Source organism: Anolis sagrei, chromosome 10 (assembly GCF_037176765.1).
Source record: "Anolis sagrei isolate rAnoSag1 chromosome 10, rAnoSag1.mat, whole genome shotgun sequence".
NCBI lineage: Eukaryota > Metazoa > Chordata > Lepidosauria > Squamata > Dactyloidae > Anolis > Anolis sagrei.
Window position 1 is genome coordinate 25,140,536 of NC_090030.1, and position 19,108 is coordinate 25,159,643.

A 19,108-nucleotide genomic window follows, 5' to 3' on the forward strand; every position below is an offset into this window, starting at 1 on the left:
TGTCTGTCCTGTTAGTGTATAACAGCACTGAATGTTTGCCGTGTATGTGTTCTGTGATCCACCCTGAGTCTCCTTCGGGGTGAGAAGGGCAGAATCTATATAAATAAAAATGTAATGTTCGTTTGTGGGATTAACAGAACTCCAAAACCACTGGACGAATTCACACCAAATTTGGACACAAGACACCTAACAACCCAATGTATGTCTATCACTCAAAAAATTAATTTTGTCATTTGGGATTTGTAGTTGCTGGGATTTATAGTTCACCTACAATCAAAGAGCATTCTGAACCCCACCAACGATGCAATTGAACCAAACTTGGCACACAGTTTTCCCACGACCAACAGAAAATACTGGAAGGGTTTGGTGGGCAGTGTCCTTTGGTTTTGGAGTTGTAGGTCACCTACATCCAGAGATCACTGTGGACTCAAATAATGATGGATCTTGACCACACTCTACACCAATACTCAATATGCCCAAATGTGAACACAGATGGAGTTTGGGGAAAATAGAATCTTGACTGGGATTTGTAGTTCACCTACAATCACAGACCAATCACAGAACCCCCATGACCACCAGAGTGGGCCAAAGCAACCTTTCAATCTTTTTAAACTCCTGCCTACACTGCCATATAAAATCCAGATTATCTGCTTTGAACTGGATTATATGGCAGTGTAGGCTCATATACTGTATATACTCAAGCATACGCCTAGTTTTTCAGCCATTTTTTTAAGCTGAACAAGTCCCCCTTGGCTTATACTCGAGTCAAGGTTATTTATTATTTTACTCTATTATTATGATTGATTTCTATCTAGGGAATTACTTTCCATCCAGAATTACTTTCTAATCCAAGAAAATGGAGGGACTTTTAGAAATGTTGCTCTTACCTGTCATAGGACTGGAGCGGCCTCAGGTAGGTACTTAAAAGAGAGTGCAGTTCCTTGGCGTAATCCCGCTCTGTTTCCAAAATATTCTGAAGTACCTGAAACAGGTGAGGAAGAGACACCAACTCAGCTCATGGTGCATTACAGACTGAAATGGGTGCATCTCCACTGCAGAATTGATGCAGCGGCTCAGTGCGATGGAACCCTGGGAGCTATAGCCTGACATCCGTAGGGAGACCAAGCTATAAAGCTATTGTCCTCCCAACCCTGCTATATGCCTGTGAAACGTGGACTGTCTACAGACATCACATGCAACTCCTGGAACGATTCCATCAGCGCTGCCTCCGGAAAATCATGCAAATCTCTTGGGAAGACAGGCGGAGAAACGTCAGCGTGCTGAAAGAAGCAAAGACCACCAGCATTGTAGCAATGGTCCTCTGCCATCAACTCCGCTGGACCGGCCATGTTGTCCGGATGCCCGACCACCATCTCCCAAAGCAGTTGCTCTGCTCCAAACTCAAGAACGGAAAATGGAATGTTGTTGGGAGGAAAAGAGATTTAAAGATGGGCTCAAAGCCAACCTTAAAAACTCTGGCATAGACACTGAGAAGTGGGAAGCCCTGGCCACAATTACAATGATTCATAAAGAAAACTCAGATGGAACTGATGTTAGGAACTACCGTCCAATTTCTCTGCTGAATGTCGATTACAAGTTCTATGCATATATATTGGCAGAAAGATTAAAACAACTAATAAAAGTTGGGTTGTTGTAGGTTTTTCCGGGCTATATGGCCATGTTCTGGAGGCAATTTTTCTCCTGATGTTTCATCTGCATCTATGGCAAGCATCCTCAGAGGTAGTGAGGTCTGTTGGCAGTAGGAAAAATGGGTTTATATATCTGTGGAATGCCCAGAGTGATACAAAGGACTTTTGTCTGCTGGGGCTAGCTGTGAATGTTTCAGCTGATCACCTTGATTAGCATTCAATGGCTTGGAAGTGCCTGGGGGGAATCTTTTGTTGAGAGTGATTTTATGTGCCTGTTTGTTTCCCCTCTGTTTTTTTGCTGTTTTAATTTTTGAGTTTTTTAATACTGGGAGCCAGATTTTGTTCATTTTCATGGTTTCTTCCTTTCTGTTGAAATTGTCCACGTCAACAGAAAGGAAGAAACCATGAAAATGAACAACGTTGCCTCCAGAACATGGCCATACAGCCCGGAAAAACCTACAACAATCCAGTGATTCCGGCCATGAAAGCCTTCGACAATACAATACAACTAATAAAAGATTGGATCAAAGAGGAACAATCAGGATTTCTCCCCCAGCGCCAAATTAAGGATAATGTAATAACTATAGTAAACATCGACGAATACTATGAAAAAAAACGATAAAGAATGTGCCTTACTAGCATTAGACGCCGAAAAGGCATTCAATATGCCAAACTGGGATTTTTTCCTCGCACTTATGCAGGTCAAGAATAGGGCTCCACAGCCACCTACAGACCCACCGCCAGGACACCGAACTTGGAGGACCATTATCCTCGGACTACGAGGGATCGCCTAAATAAGTAAGTAAGCCTGACAAGGCTGTTACTCCCCCCCCCCCCCCAAACTGCAGCTCCTGGGATTGCATAGCATTGAGCCACAGCAGTGTCAAACTGGGTTAGTTCCAAAGTGTAGATGCGCCCTCTAACCGATCCCATCTAATCGTGGATACTTCTCCATGTTGTGCAATCTGTCCATTGAAAGCGGAGGAAAAGTTGACTCATTCTCCTCCGCCAAACTGGGAAGGATCCCAGCTGCAGAGTCACAAAGGAAGGAGGGATTCTGTCAGTCAAGGAACGGACCCTTTCATCTCAGCTGCTAATAATAAAACCTTCCCCACCCCCCACCCCCCCAAAAAAAACCCAGAAGAAAGGCATTTAGCCCTCAACATCCCAATGCAGTGAACTCTCTTCTGCTGCCAGCATTTTGGCTTCGGAAATGAAGGACACACTATTTAGGTCTTTTGTCCTTTTTTCTGGCATTATTTCATGCAGTTTTCCCTTCATTCTGATTCAGAAGAGTGATGATTACACCGGAAATGCCAAGAAGCGGAAATCAAGATTTGCAGATTCCAGACATCCAAATGTTTGCAAGGTTTGCTCCATTCTCTAGCTGGAGTAGTTCTTGCCCCCAGGTTTAGCAATCCATTCTGTAATATATGTTGCTGTTGTTGCTGCTGCTGCTATTATTATTATTATTATTATTATTATTATTATTATTATTATTTCTATCCCCTAAAAGAAACTCAAAGTGCCGTCAGCTTCTTCTTCCTTCCCTTCCTTTTCTTCTTTCTCCTCTTCTTCCTCTTTCTCTTCTTCTTCCGCTCCTCCTCTTTTTCTTCTTCAGCTCGTCTTCTTCATCATTTCTTCCTCCTCTCCTCCTCTTTTTCTTCTTCAGCTTGTCTTCTTCATCATTTCTTCTTCCTCGCCTCCTCTTTTTCTTCTTCAGCTCACCTTCTTCATCATTTCTTCTTCCTCTTCGTCTCCTCTTTTTCTTCTTCAGCTCCTCTTCTTCATCATGTCTTCTTCCTCTTCTCCTCTTTTTCTTCTTCAGCTCGCCTTCTTCATCATTTCTTCTTCCTCTCCTCCTCTTTTTCTTCTTCAGCTCGTCTTCTTCATCATTTCTTCTTCCTCTCCTCCTCTTTTTCTTCTTCAGCTTGTCTTCTTCATCATTTCTTCTTCCTCGCCTCCTCTTTTTCTTCTTCAGCTCACCTTCTTCATCATTTCTTCTTCCTCTTCGTCTCCTCTTTTTCTTCTTCAGCTCCTCTTCTTCATCATTTCTTCTTCCTCTCCTCCTCTTTTTCTTCTTCAGCTCGCCTTCTTCATCATTTCTTCTTCCTCTCCTCCTCTTTTTCTTCTTCAGCTTGTCTTCTTCATCATTTCTTCTTCCTCGCCTCCTCTTTTTCTTCTTCAGCTCACCTTCTTCATCATTTCTTCTTCCTCTTCGTCTCCTCTTTTTCTTCTTCAGCTCCTCTTCTTCATCATGTCTTCTTCCTCTTCTCCTCTTTTTCTTCTTCAGCTCGTCTTCTTCATCATTTCTTCTTCCTCTCCTCCTCTTTTTCTTCTTCAGCTCTTCTTCATCATTTCTTCTTCCTCTTCATCTCCTCTTTTTCTTCTTCAGCTCTTCTTCTCCTTCCTCTTCCTCCTCCTCCTCATTCCCACTTGCCTCCAGCAGACAAGCGTTCTGGGTTGTTGTGTGTTTTCTGGGCTGTATGGCTACATTCCAGAAGCATTCTCTCCTGATGTTTTGCCTGCATCTATGGCAGGCATCCTCAGAGGTTGAGAGGTCTCTTTTTCCCACCCTGGACATTCTACAGATATATAAACCCCACTTGCCTAGTTTCCAACAGACCTCCCAACCACTGAAGATGGCTGCCGTAGATGTGGGTGAAATGTCAGGAGAGAATGCTGCTGGACGGAGCTGCCCTAGGTAATTTTCAATGGTAAGCAAACAGTATTTTGCCCCCCCCCCCACCCACCCACCACCACCACCACCACCAATCACTGATATATATTTCCTGTTTGTCGTGGGAGTTCTGTGTGCAGAGGCGGCTCATCCATTACGCAAAGTAAGCGGTTGCGGTACACTTTTTTTTGCCAGGGGCGCAGAGGCGCCTCTGTAAATACCCCTCGACTGCCACTTGAGGAGGGCGTAATGGGTTTACCGCCCTTGCTGCTGGAACATGGCCATACAGCCCGGAAAACTCACAGCAACCTAGTGATTCCGCCATGAAAGCCTTCGACAACACAATAATAATACTAGTCAACAAAACCAGGTAATAAACCAAGCGCATCCCACGTACCACTGCATAGTAATTCTTGGTAAGTTGGGGGCTTTCCGCATTTTTCAAAGCTTTCGGAGAGAGAGGTTTATCTGGAGGAGAAAAAGAGGAAGCGGTTATACAAAACTGCCCTTATTCTGTCAAGGGAGGGAAAGAAGACATGTTGGCATCTCGGGCAAAATGTAAACAATCGCGGCGACAAGAAAGGCATCTCAATTGCAAAGCAGAAGAGACGTTTTGGTTGCTTCTAAGAGAGGTGTTAAACCACCTTTGTTGCTCTGGGAATGGTGGGGTATAAAAATTAGTAAATGAATGAATAAATAAACAAACCCAGGCGCATCTATAGTGTATAACTGATGCAATTTGATGCCACTTTCATTGCAGTGGGTCAATAGTTTAGAATCGTGAGATTTCCATGACTTTTTCCCAGAGTAGACTGGCCCCGGTCCTGTTCAACATCTTTATTGATGAAGGGTTAAAAGGCCTGATCATCAAGTTTGCAGACGACACCAAATTGGGAGGGAGAGACAATACTCCAGAGGACGGGAGCAGAATTCAAGACAATCTTGACAGATGAGAGAGATGATTGGCCAAAACTAACAAAATGAAGTTCAAGAGGGACAAATGCAAGCTACTCCACTTAGACAGAAAAAACGAAATGCAAAGATACAGAATGGGGGACAATGCCTGGCTCGAGAGCAGTACGTGTGAAAAAGATCTTGGAGTCCTCGTGGACAACAAGTTAAACATGAGCCAACAATGTGATGTGGCGGCAAAAAAAGCCAATGGGATTTTGGCCTGCATTAATAGGTGCATAGTGTCTAGATCTAGGGAAGTCATGCTCTATTCTGCCTTGGTTAGAGCACACCTGGAATATTGTGTCCAATTCTGGGCACCACAATTGAAGGGAAATGTTGACAAGCTGGAATGTGTCCAGAGGAGGGCGATTCAAATGATCAAGGTCTGGAGAACAAGCCCTATGAGGAGCGGCTTAAAGAGCTGGGCATGTTTAGCCTGTAGAAGAGAAGGCTGAGAGGAGACATAATAGCCATGTATAAATATGTGAGAGGAAGCCACAGGGAGGAGGGAGCAAGCTTGTTTCCTGCTTCCCTGGAGAGTAGGATGCGGAACAGTGGCTTCAAACTACAAGAAAGGAGATTCCATCTGAATATGAGAAAGAACTTCCTGACTGTGAGAGCCGTTCTGCAGTGGAACTCTCTGCCCCGGAGTGTGGTGGAGGCTCCCTCTTTGGAAGCTTTTAAATAGAGGCTGGATGGCCATCTGTCGGGGGGTGATTTGAATGCAATATTCCTGCTTCTTGGCAGAATGGGGTTGGACTGGATGGCCCATGAGGTCTCTTCCAACTCTATAATTCTATGATTCTATGTTTCGAAGACTAAAGACCCTGTCAAACTACATAGGTATTAAATGAAGAAGCACAGACAAGCGAAGAGAGGGTGCAGCAGTATGCTTTTGCCTGAGCTGACTGGAGAGGGCAAGGTTGCGCTTCCTGCTTCCCTCTCCTTGCTAAGCAAACTATTCTTGCAGTCGGAACTATAGAAGAGGAGCGTGGAAATCACAGATGGAAGCAGGGAAGACGCTTCCGTTTCCGGTCCTGCCTCTTTCCCCCCTTTCCTCCCTCCTCCTTGTCTTGCCGTTTTCCCTTCTTGGGAATGGAGAGAGGGTCGGGGAGCGCTCCTTTAATTGAATGAGAAATGCTGGAGGAAAAGAGGGGCATCAGATAAGATGGAATGTCGGATAAGCGAAGGTCGGATAAAAGAGACTATGCTCAACAGGAAGATGGTGCAGCTGGCTTTGAGTCAGATGCATTAAGATCACTACTGACCGAAAGGTCATGAGTTCGAAGCCAGCCTGGGTCGGAGTGAGCTTCCAACCAAATTTGTGTAGTTTGTTGTCGAATTTTGCAGCCTGAAAGACAGTTGCATCTGTTTTTTGTTTTTTTTTTGTCGTGTCAGGAGCGACTTGAGAAACTGCAAGTCGCTTCTGGTGTGAGAGAATTGGCCGTCTGCAGGGACGTTGCCCAGGGGACGCCTGGATGATTTGATGTTTTTATTATCCTTGTGGGAGGCTTCTCTCATGTCCCCGCATGAGGAGCTGGAGCTGATAGAGGGAGCTCATCCGCCTCTCCCCGGATTCGAACCTGCGACCTGTCGGTCTTAGTCCTGCCGGCACAGGGGTTTAACCCACTGTGCCACCGGGGGCTCCAGTTGCATCTGTCAAGTAGGAAATTTAGGTACCACTTTGTGGGGAGGCTAATTTAACTAATTTACGAGGCCATAAAAATCTCCAGCAAGCATGCAGGGAAATGAGGAAGTATTTCATCAGAGTTGCGGATGGATGGTGAAGCAACGGATCAGTGTTGCGGATGGATGGTGTTGCGGATGGTGGCCAGAAACAGTTGGAATGTTGAATACCCTCTGACTGTATGTCTATATATGTTGTGTGTTTATGGCATTGAATGTTTGCCATGTATATGTACATTGTAATCTGCCCTAAGTCTCCTGCGTTTGTTTGTTTTTTGTCGTGTCAGGAGCGACTTGAGAAACTACAAGTCGTTTCCAGTGTGAGAGAATTGGCCATCTGCAAGGACACTGCCCAGGGGACGCCTGGATGATTTGATGTTTTTATCATCCTTGTGGGAGGCTTCTCTCATGTCCCCGCATGAGGAGCTGGAGCTGATAGAGGGAGCTCATCCGCCTCTCCCCGGATTCGAACCTGCGACCTGTCAGTCTTCAGTCTTGCCGGCACAGGAGTTTAACTACTGCGGCAACGGGGGCTCCAGTTGCATCTGTCAAGTAGGAAATTTAGGTATCACTTTGTGGGGAGGCTAATTTAACTAATTTACGAGGCCATAAAAATCTCCAGCAAGCATGCAGGAAATGAGGAAGTATTTAATCAGTGTTGCGGGGTGAGAAGCATGGAATATAAATACTGTAAATAAATAAATAAGATAAGATAAGATAAGATAAAATAAAGTGGGATATAAATAAAGTGTATTATTTGGGTTGTCTGGTGTGACGCAACGGAGGCCAAGAGGGCTCTGCATCAAGCTGTCTGACACTCACCGGTGGGTTTGATCTCCCTGACGTAGTTGCTGGGGAACCAACCGGTCTTGCCGTTGAGGGTCCCTTCCCACCAGCCGCCTTCCTCGACGCGGGTGACACAAATGACGTCCCCTTTGTTGATGGACAGCTCGTCCTCATTGGTCTGCTTGAAGTTGAACCGGGCCCGGACCACCAGCTGGTGACCGCCGTTCTCTGTCATGTCCTGAGAAAGAAAGGCACGGGAGAGGGACAAAGGACCATATAGAATCCTGAAAGAGAACCCAAGGGTTATCTAGTCTAACCTCCTTCTTTTTGCCATACAGGAAAAGCACAATTAAAGCATCCCCAACAGATGGCAATCCAGCCTCCAAAGAAGAAGCTTTTACTCAGAAGACTCAGAGGCTTCTAGAGATCATCTAAGCCAGGCCTGGGCAAACTTCAACCTTCCAGGTGATCAACTCCCATAATTCCTAACAGCCTCAAGACCCTTCCTTTCCCCCCTCAGCCACTTAAGCCTGATCTAGACTATAGACATAATGCACTTTGATACCACTTTCCTTGTCATGGCTCAAAGCAACTGAATCCTGGTAAGTAGATGTATGCCATCTATTGCTGTGTCTCCCTGAAACTATGACTCCTAAGGTTACCCTAACATTGACCCTATGGTCAACTTACACCAGGGAGTTGTACTGAAGGACATACAATTTTTGCATTTTTCAAAACAGCTTACCACTGCTTTGGACTGCCTGCGCAAGGCTCTGGGAGACTTGGGAGACGTAGTTTGCCTGGAAGGAGGGCAGTCCTCCGACGGGGATCTAGCAGACGACAGGCGGGAACATGGCCTGGCAGATGGTTGATCTGTTTGGAGACAAAACGAAAACACGTTGCTTCAGAACAAAGAACATCAGAGCAGTTCAACTAGCCAGCAAGGCAGTCTGCTTTCCTATATCTTCCAAAGGAAACTCACTGCACTTGAAGTCAACATATTGTTGGACTACAACTTCCACAATCCCCCCGCCACAGGTCAAGCTATGGTTCAGGAGTCACCCCTTGACTTGCCATGGCGGAATGAGAGTGAGAAGGGCAGAATATTAGTACTGTATGTGACAGCGCGAGTGGCGCCACCTATATGTATAACTGTTAGTTGCAAGATTTAAACTGTTGTATCATGCTTAATCCTGCCTTTTTACCCTGCCTATGTATAGTTGGATTGATTGGTTATTTATAGCTGTCAACCAATGTTGTTTGCACCAGTTGAACTGCTTTCTCAGCTCAATTGTTTGGCTCCACCTCTTCCTGGAGGAGGGGAGTGCTTCCCTTTTTCATTCCACCATCAGATTTTCTACCAGATGGACATGAGTAAGAGACTTGGCTCTAAAAGCCCCTGATTAAGTTACCTCTCAGCACCAATTCTGAGGTTCTTAACCTTGAGACTTATGCTTCATGTTCAGATCAACCTGAACGACGTTGATCTGAACAAACCAGTTCTTTTGGCACCAGAGGAAGACTTTGTGTCTTCAAACATAGGCCATTTGGACTGGGGTTGTGGATTGCTCCGGCATTCAGAGCCATTGAGAAAGAGGGACATGGAAAAGCTTCTCAGCTGCAAAACTCCTTGGACCCAAGACAACCAGAGACTGTAATGTATGTTTTCCTTCACCCTTTTGAAACTTCCAGCTTATTGCCTTAAAGAGATAACTCTTTGCGAACAAAAAAACCTATTTTGAGTTATCTATAGTGTTTGGGTCTTTGATAGTTCCAGTTTCCCGAAAGGAGGGCAAGAAGCAAAGATGTCACGTAAATGCCTCTTTCACTAAGAGTTATAGTCCCCAGGCGCAACGGCACACTGTAAATAAATATATAAATAAATAATCTGGATTATACAGCAGTGTAGAAGGGCCCTATGTCTCCAATGTTTGACTCTCTTTACGGCCATAGCTTTTCTCCTCCGTCTGCCTTCCCTTACATCAGAATTTCTCAACCTGAGTGTTGGGAAGGGTCACCAAAGACCATTAGAAAACACAGTATTTTCTATTGGTCGTGGGAGTTCTGTGTGGAAAGTTTGGCCCAATTCTATCATTGGTGGGGTTCAGAATGCTCTTTGATTGTAGGTGAACTATAAATCCCAGCAACTACAACTCCCAAATATCAAGATCTATTTTCCCCAAATTCAACCAGTGTTCACATTTGGGCATATAGAGTATCTGTGCCAAGTTTGGTCCAGATCCATCATTGTTTGAGGAGCCCTTGGTGGCACAGGGGGTTAAACCCCTGTGTCGGCAGGACTGAGGTTCAAATCCGGGGAGAGGCAGATGAGCTCCCTCTATCAGCTCCAGCTCCTCATGCGGGGACATGAGGGAAGCATCCCACAAGGATGATAAAAACATCAAATCATCTGGGCGTCCCCTGGGCAACGTCCTTGCAGACGGCCAATTCTCTAACACCAGAAGTGACTTGCAGTTTCTCAAGTTACTCCTGACACGACAAAAAATAATAATTGTTTGAGTCCACAGTGCTTCCTGGATGTAGGGGAACTGCAACTCCAAAACTCAAGGTCAATGCCCACTAAAACCCTTCCAGTATTTTCTGTTGGTCATGGGAATTCTGTGTGCCAAGTTTGATTCAATTCCATCGTTGGTGGAGTTCACAATGCTCTTTGATTGTAGGTTAACTATAAATCCCAGCAACTACAACTCCCAAATGACAAAATCAATCCTCCCCTAACCCCACCAATATTCACATTTGAGTGTATTGGGTATATGTGCCAAATTTGGTGGAGTGAATGAAAATACATCCTGCATATCGGATATTTACATGATTATTCATAACAGTAGCAAAATTACAGTTATGAAGTAGCAACGAAAACAATGTTATGGTTTGGGATTGGAAATCATAAACATTTCTGCTACCTTGGCAGCCACCTCTCTACCACAATCAACATTGACACCGAAATACAACACCGCCTGAGCTCTGCGAGTGCAGCATTTTTCTGAATGAAGCAGAGAATGTTTGAGGACCGGGACATCCGTAGGGATACCAAAGTGCTTGTTTATAAGGCTATTGTCCTCCCAACCCTGTTGTATGCCTGTGAAACATGGACTGTCTACAGACGTCACATGCAACTCCTGGAACGATTCCATCAGCGCTGCCTCCGGAAAATCCTGCAAATCTCTTGGAAGACAAGCGGACAAACGTCAATGTGCTGGAAGAAGCAAAGACCACCAGCATTGAAGTGATGGTCCTCTGCCATCAACTCCACTGGACCGGCCACGTTGTCCGGATGCCCGATCACTGTCTCCCAAAGCAGTTGCTCTACTCCGAACTCAAGAACGGAAAACAGAATGTTGGTGGACAGGAAAGGAGATTTAAAGATGGGCTCAAAGCCAACCTTAAAAACTCTGGCACTGAGAACAGGGAAGCCCTGACCCTTGGGCGCTCCAGCTGGAGGTCAGCTGTGACCAGCAGTGCTGCAGAATTTGAAGAGGCACGAATGGAGGGTGAAAGAAGGAAACGTGCCAAGAGGAAGGCTCGTCAAGCCAACCCCAACTAAGACCGCCTTCCACCTGGAAACCAATGCCCTCACTGCGGGAGACGATGCAGATTAAGAATAGGGCTCCACAGCCACCTACAGACCCACCGCCAGGACACCGAACTTGGAGGACCATCATCCTCGGACTACGAGGGATCGCCTAAGTAAGTAAGTAGTAAGTATGGTTTGGGATCACCACAATGTAAGGAACTGTATTAAGGGGTCATAACATTAACATTAATGATATAAGACAAACACATTCAAGCATATTGAGTATTCATGCCAAATGTGGTCCAGGTCTATCATGGTTTGAGTCTACTGTGCTCTCTGGATTTAGATGAACTACAATTCCAGAACTCAAGGTCAATGCTCACCAAACCCTTCCAGTATTTTCGGTTGGTTATGGGAGTTCTGTGTGCCACGTTTGGTTGAATTCCATAGTTGGTGGAGTTCAGAATGCTCTTTGGTTGCAGGAGAACTATATCAAACCTTCTCCAGCAAGAACTTTGTAAAGGTAAAGGTAAAGGTAGTCCCCTGACATTAAGTCCAGTCATGTCTGACTCTGGGGTGTGGTGCTCATCTCCATTTCTAAGCCGAAGAGCCAGCGTTGTCCGTAGACACCTCCAAGGCCATGTGGCCAGCATGACTACATGGAGCACCATTACCTTCCCACCGGAGCGGTACCTATTGATCTACTCACATTTGCATGTTTTCAAACTGCTAGGTTGGCAGAAGCTAGGGCTGACAGCGGAAGCTCACGCCGCTCCCCGGAATCGAACCTGCGACCTTTCGATCAACAAGCTCAGCAGCTCAGTGCTTTAACCCACTGCGCCACCGAGGTCTCCAAGAACTTTGTAGCCAATCCATAATGTTTTTTGAGAAGAAACTGGAGTTTCGGTTCGGTTTGCTCACCCGCATGTCTATGTATCCGCTCCCCCCCCCCCCCCAATCAAAAAGGACCCTTCGCTTTCTGGCAGTACAACGGGTGCCACCGAAAACCCACACAAAGAGCTCAAAAACAGGCTGACATTTGATGCATGTTGTTGCCACAGCTGTTTTCGCTTTGCGGGCATCGAGGGAGGGATCGCAGCTTGGCACAGATGGAGTTTGGGTTTTTTTCCTCCGCTCCCTCCCTGACTTGATCAAGCAAAACACGTCAGCAAGGGAGACCCAGAGAGAGAATTTGACAGCACAACATCAAGAAGCCTAACCTTTTGCAGATTCGGGGGGAACGGGATCCGAAAAGGCCGAGCGCAACGCTTTCCCTGGCGCCTCGACGGAAAGAGTCGGACTCTGGCAAGACGTGGCTCACAGCCGCCTACAGCCTCCTCCTTGCTGCCAAAAAGGCAAGCTCGCCATACGATGCAGAAAGATGCACTAGCGAGCACAGTGCTTTCTGTTCCAAATGCTGGTTTTGAAAATTTTTATTTTAGGAGCTCAGGCTGTTTATTGTTTACCTGCGTCTTGGGAACAAGACTCAGGTGCCAGGCAGTTCCTCCGCTCTTTCGTGAATGTGCAAAAGAGTCATAGACTATATTGACTCAAGTCTAATGCGCCATCGAATCTAATGCGCACCCCAATTTTCAAAACCCTGAACCCAAATAATAATCTATATATATAAATTTGTTAGGGGCATCCAACGGAGCCACAAAACTCAAAAAAACCCCAACGAAACTTAACCAAAATTCCCATGCCCATAACACAACCCACAAGTTACAAACATATCTATTCAAAATGAAAAACAACACAACAACACACTCACAAAACGCAAAACAACTGAGCATGCGCATTGGCGCCCAGCCGCAACAAGGCCCAGGTGCCAGGCAGTTCCTCCGCTCTTTCGTGAATGTGCAAAAGAGTCATAGACTATATTGACTCAAGTCTGATGCACCATCGAATCTAATGCGCACCCCAATTTTCAAAACCCTGAACCCAAATAATAATCTATATATATAAATTTGTTAGGGGCATCCAACGGAGCCACAAAACTCAAAAAAAACCCAACGAAACTTAACCAAAATTCCCATGCCCATAACACAACCCACAAGGTACAAACATATCTATTCAAAATGAAAAACAACACAACAACACACTCACAAAACGGCAAAACAACTGAGCATGCGCATTGGCGCCCAGCCGCAACAAGGCCCAGGTGCCAGGCAGTTCCTCCGCTCTTTCGTGAATGTGCAAAAGAGTCATAGACTATATTGACTCAAGTCTAATGTGCCATCGAATCTAATGCGCACCCCAATTTTCAAAACCCTGAACCCAAATAATAATCTATATATATAAATTTGTTAGGGGCATCCAACGGAACCACAAAACTAAAAAAAAAACCCCAACGAAACTTAACCAAAATTCCCATGCCCATAACACAACCCACAAGGTACAAACATATCTATTCAAAATGAAAAACAACACAACAACACACTCACAAAATGGCAAAACAACTGAGCATGCGCATTGGCGCCCAGCCACAACAAGGCCCAGGTGCCAGGCAGTTCCTCCGTTCATTCGTGAATGTGCAAAAGAGTCATAGACTGTATTGACTCAAGTCTAATGCGCCATCGAATCTAATGCGCACCCCAATTTTCAAAACCCTGAACCCAAATAATAATCTATATATATAAATTTGTTAGGGGCATCCAACGGAGCCACAAAACTCAAAAGCCCCACAACGAAACTTAACCAAAATTCCCATGCCCATAACACAACCCACAAGGTACAAACATAGCTACTCAAAATGAAAAACAACACAACAACACACTCACAAAACGGCAAAACAACTGAGCATGCGCATTGGCGCCCAGCCGCAACAAGGCCCAGGTGCCAGGCAGTTCCTCCGCTCTTTCGTGAATGTGCAAAAGAGTCATAGACTATATTGACTCAAGTCTGATGCACCATCGAATCTAATGCGCACCCCAATTTTCAAAACCCTGAACCCAAATAATAATCTATATATATAAATTTGTTAGGGGCATCCAACGGAGCCACAAAACTCAAAAAAACCCCAACGAAACTTAACCAAAATTCCCATGCCCATAACACAACCCACAAGGTACAAACATATCTATTCAAAATGAAAAACAACACAACAACACACTCACAAAATGGCAAAACAACTGAGCATGCGCATTGGCGCCCAGCCGCAAGTTCCCTGGCGCGCGCACACGGCCTTCCGGCCAATGTTCCCTCTGCAGAAGCCATGCCCACTCCAAGCCCCGCCGTGCCGCTTCCCGCACACACACCCCCGCCGCACACACACACACAATCCAACGCTCTTTCACTCCCCCCCCCCCCCGCCACACGCACACACTCCCCACCGGTAAGACACGCCCCCTTCCTTCGCCTCCCACCCCTTCCCTCCCTGTGTCACTCCTTCCCTCCTCCCACTCCCCGCTGGTAAGACACGCCCCTCCCTCCCTTCCCCCCACCCCTTCCGTCCCTGTCTCACTCCTTCCCTCCTCCCACCCTCCGCTGGTAAGACACACCCCCTCCCTTCGCTGCGGCGGGCCCAATCACACTCACGCCGGTAAGACACGCCCCCTTCCTTCCCCCCCCACCCCTTCCCTCCCTGACTCAGGAAAGAGGTAAAGAAGGAAGGAGAAAAGGAAATAAAAAATGAAAGAAGGAAGGAAACATGGAGAGAAGAAAGGAGGCAAAGGAAGAAAGGGGGAGGGAATGAAGGAAAGAGAGAAGGATGAAACCAAGGAGCGAAAGAAGGAAAGAAAGAAAGAAAGAAAGAAAGAAAGAAAGAGGTAGAGAAGGAAGAAAGGAGAGAAAGGGGGAGAAAAACGGGGAAGGAATAGGTAGGTACCTCTCTTTCATAATACTCCAGATATCTACCTCTACTTTGAAAAAATTTCCTATAGGCCACAGCAACGCGTGGCAGGGTACAGCTAGTAATAATAATGATGATGATGATGTTCCGTCTTCCAGATGTGCTTATGGTCAAGCTAGGCAGCTCGGACAAGCCATTGTGAGTACTTACTTACCCTCTTGCCTTTGAAACTGGTGCTGAGCTCAGATAGGGGAAGACCTACTCTTTCTAATTTCTATTCTCAGCGCTGGGGCAGAGAATATCTCAGGATTTCCCTGCCATTGGGAGAGGCTCTATTACTTCACCCCCAAACTAACCTTGAGCTTAGATAGGGAAAGACCTGCAGCTCAGGGTTAGGGTAAAGAATCCCAGGATTTTTCTACCGCTGGGGGAAGTTAACTCAGCAGCTGAAGAAAAAGGGAAGGAACATCTATATAATTTCACAAGTTGACTGTTTGTGTTTGTAACTCCAACAAGCTGTGCCAAGTCTGTCAAGGACTTTGAGAAATAAATGTTCTGTTTGATGTTCAAATCTGGAGTGGCCTCAGTTGCTAAGAATCCTAAGCTTCTAAGTAAGGCACCCGCAGTTCGCCCAGATAAAGAGAGAAGCACATCAACAACTTAAATCAAGAAATAGTTTTCTTAGATCTACAGAGATACTCGCTGGAACACCTCAGCAAGAGAGAGTTCAAAAGTGGCAGGCTCAAACCCAGCACTTCAATCCGTGGGTGATACCAGATGAGAGACTCCCCCCTGGGCACACAGAAGACTGGGCGACTTGGAAGGTGCTGAACAGACTGCACTCTGGCACCACGAGATGCAGAGCCAATCTTAAGAAATGGGGCCACAAAGTGGAATCCACAACATGTGAGTTTGGAGAAGAGCAAACCACTGACCATCTGCTGCAATGCACCCTGAGCCCTGCCACATGCACAATGGAGGACCTTCTTGCGGCAACACCAGAGGCACTCCAAGTGGCCAGATACTGGTCAAAGGATATTTAATCAACTACCAAGTTTGCAAAATTTGTGGGTTCTTTTTATCTGTCTGTTTGTTTTGTTCTGTTAGAAATGTAATACAATGTTCTGGTTGCAGATGACACGATAAATAATAAAAAATAAATCTTAGTTTTAACTTTATAGGGTCTGGGTGTGTCAGCACAAATAATAATAATAATTGCTGCTGAACGTGTGCCACAAATACCATCCGCCTGCGACAAAGAACTGGTGGGATCACAAGCTGGAAAAAGTTACAGAAAATGAACATGCTAAACTCCTCTGGGACTTCCGGATTCAGACAGACAGAGTTTTGGAGCACAATACTCCTCACCTCACGATCGTGTTAAAAAACAAAGTATGGATCATCACTGTCGCAATCCCAGGTGACAGCAGGATTGCAGAGAAATAACTGGAATAGCTGACATGATATGAGGATTTAAAGATCGAACTGCAAAGACTCTGGTACAAACCAGTAAAGGTGGTCCCAGTGGTGATCGGCACACTGGGTGCAGTGCCTCAAGACCTTGTCCAGCACTTAAACACAATCGGCTGACAAAATTACTATCTTCCAGCTGCAGAAGGCCACCTTACTGGGATCTGCACGCATTATTCGCCAATACATCATACAGTCCTAGACACTTGGGAAGTGTCCGATGTATGATCCAATTCAACAGCCAGCAGAGTGTCTGCTGTGGTCTCATCTTGTTGTGTTTCAAATAATATTAATTGCTGCTGAATGTAATTCACTAAAAGCAATCAAAGATACGCTCTGTAATTTGGCCAAAATAAGGTGTGCATGGCAGCTGTTGCTAGTATCTGTGGGTAAACTGTGATCCCTGGGGGTACTATTATTGTTGTTGTTGTTACATGTACACAGCAACAGAGCACACATACGCACATGCACATTAGGTCCAGGTGTTTGGGATTCATCTCTGATTCGTCTAGGCTTTTCCCAAGCACCTAGGATATTGGAGATACCGTATATACTCAAGTATATGCCGAACCGAATTTAAACCGAGACACCTAATTTTACCACAAAAAACTGGGAAAACATATTGATTCGAGTATAAGCCGAGGATGGGAAATACAGCAGCTAATGGTAAATTTTAGAATGAAAATAGATACCAATTAAATTCCATTAACTGAGGCATCAGGAGGTTAAATGTTTTTGAATATTTACATAAAACTGTAATTTAAGATAAGGCTGCCCAACTCTGATTAAACTATTATTCTAACCTTCTTCAATGTAAATGTGCTTACGTATCCTTCCAATAATAATAAAGCGAGTAAAAAAATAAATATAATAAAGTCAAATAATAAATATAATAACAATAATAAATAGAGTAAAATAATAAATGTAATGATAATAATAAAGTAAAATAATAATAATAATAATAATAATAATAATAATAATTTTTGTCATGTCAGGAGCAACTTGAGAAACTGCAAGTCGCTTCTGGTGTGAGAGAATTGGCCGTCTGCAAGGACGTTGCCCAGGGGACGCCTGGATGATTTGATGTTGTTATCATCCTTGTGGGAGGCTTCTCTCATGTCCCCGCATGAGGAGCTGGAGCTAATAGAGGGAGCTCATCCACCTCTCCCCGGATTCGAACCTGTGACCTGTCGGTCTTCAGTCCTGCCGGCACAGGGGTTTAACCCACTGCGCCACTAGGGGCTCCTAATAATAATAATAATAATAATAATAATAATAATAATAAATGTAATAAAATAATAATAATGTCAGAGTAAAATAATAAATAACCTTGACTCAAGTATAAGCCAAGGGGTACTTTTTCAGCTTAAAACAGGGGTTGAAAAAATAGGCTTATACTCAAACATATAGATTATTATTATTACTATTACTATTATTATTATTATTATTATTATTATTATTATTATTATTATTTGAAGCATAACAAAATTAGTACACAGAAAACAAGGTCACTCTGCTGGCTGTTGTATTAGATCACACGTCAGACACTTCCCAAGTGCCTAGGACTGTGTGATGTATCGGCGAATAATGTGTGCAGATCCCAGTAAGGTGGCCTTTTGCAGCTGGCAGATTGTAATTTTGTCAGCGCTGATTGGGTTTAAGTGCAGGCCAAGGTCTTTAGGCACTGCACCCAGTGTGCCCATCACCACTGGGACCACCTTTACTGGCTTGTGCCAGCGTCTTTGCAGTTCGATCTTTAAATCCTTGTATCATGTCAGCTTTTCCAATTATTTCTATTCAATCCTGCTGTCAACTGGGACTGCAACGTTGACAATCCATACTTGGTTTTTTAACATGATTGTGAGGTCAGGAATATTATTAGTATTATCATTATTATCATTATTATGCTTTTCCTGCATGGCAGAAGGGATTTGGACTGGATGATGCCTGGAGTTGTTCCTGTTATTATTACTTTAGATCAGGGTTTCTCAACCTTCCTAATGCCACGACCCCTTAATAGAGTTCCTCATGTTGTGGTGACCCCCAACTATAAATTATTTTTGCTATATAATATTATATAGATCTAGATCTAGATCTAGATAGAGATTATATATATATATATATATATATATAATAAAATATAAATATAAATTATAGTTGCTGGGATTTATAGTTCACATACAAACAAAGTGCATTCAGAACTCCACCAATGATGGAATTGAACCAAATTGGAACACAGAACTCCCATGACCAATAGAAAATATGGGAAGCTTTTGGTGGGTATTGACCTTGAGTTTTGGAGTTGTAGTTCACCTACATCCAGAGAGCACTGTGAACTCAAACAATGATGGCTCTGGACCAAACTTTGCGCAAATACCCAATATGCCCAAATGTGAACACTGGTGGAGTTTGGAGGAAACAGACCCTGACATTTGGGAGTTGCAGTTGCTGGGATTTATAGTTCACCTACAATCAAAGAGCATTCTGACCTCCACCAATGATGTAATCAAACCAAACTTGGCACGTAGAACTCCCATGACCAACAGAAAATAAGGGAA

General features: G+C 44.7%; 1 protein-coding gene across 3 annotated transcripts in view; it reads right to left on the minus strand.

Annotated features, from left to right (window-relative positions):
* ARHGEF6 (Rac/Cdc42 guanine nucleotide exchange factor 6) overlaps window positions 1-19,108 on the minus strand; it is a 118,958-nt gene that overhangs the window by 49,919 nt on the left and 49,931 nt on the right. For 2 of the 3 annotated variants that reach the window (XM_060756427.2, XM_067471650.1), the window contains 4 exons: window positions 8,501-8,628; window positions 7,792-7,993; window positions 4,727-4,797; window positions 888-982 (listed from right to left, as the gene is read on the minus strand). In XM_060756427.2, coding sequence (XP_060612410.2) covers window positions 888-982; window positions 4,727-4,797; window positions 7,792-7,993; window positions 8,501-8,628 — 496 coding nt within the window. The remainder of the gene's footprint in view (window positions 1-887; window positions 983-4,726; window positions 4,798-7,791; window positions 7,994-8,500; window positions 8,629-19,108) is intronic. The other variant, XM_067471649.1, reaches the window with a different exon arrangement.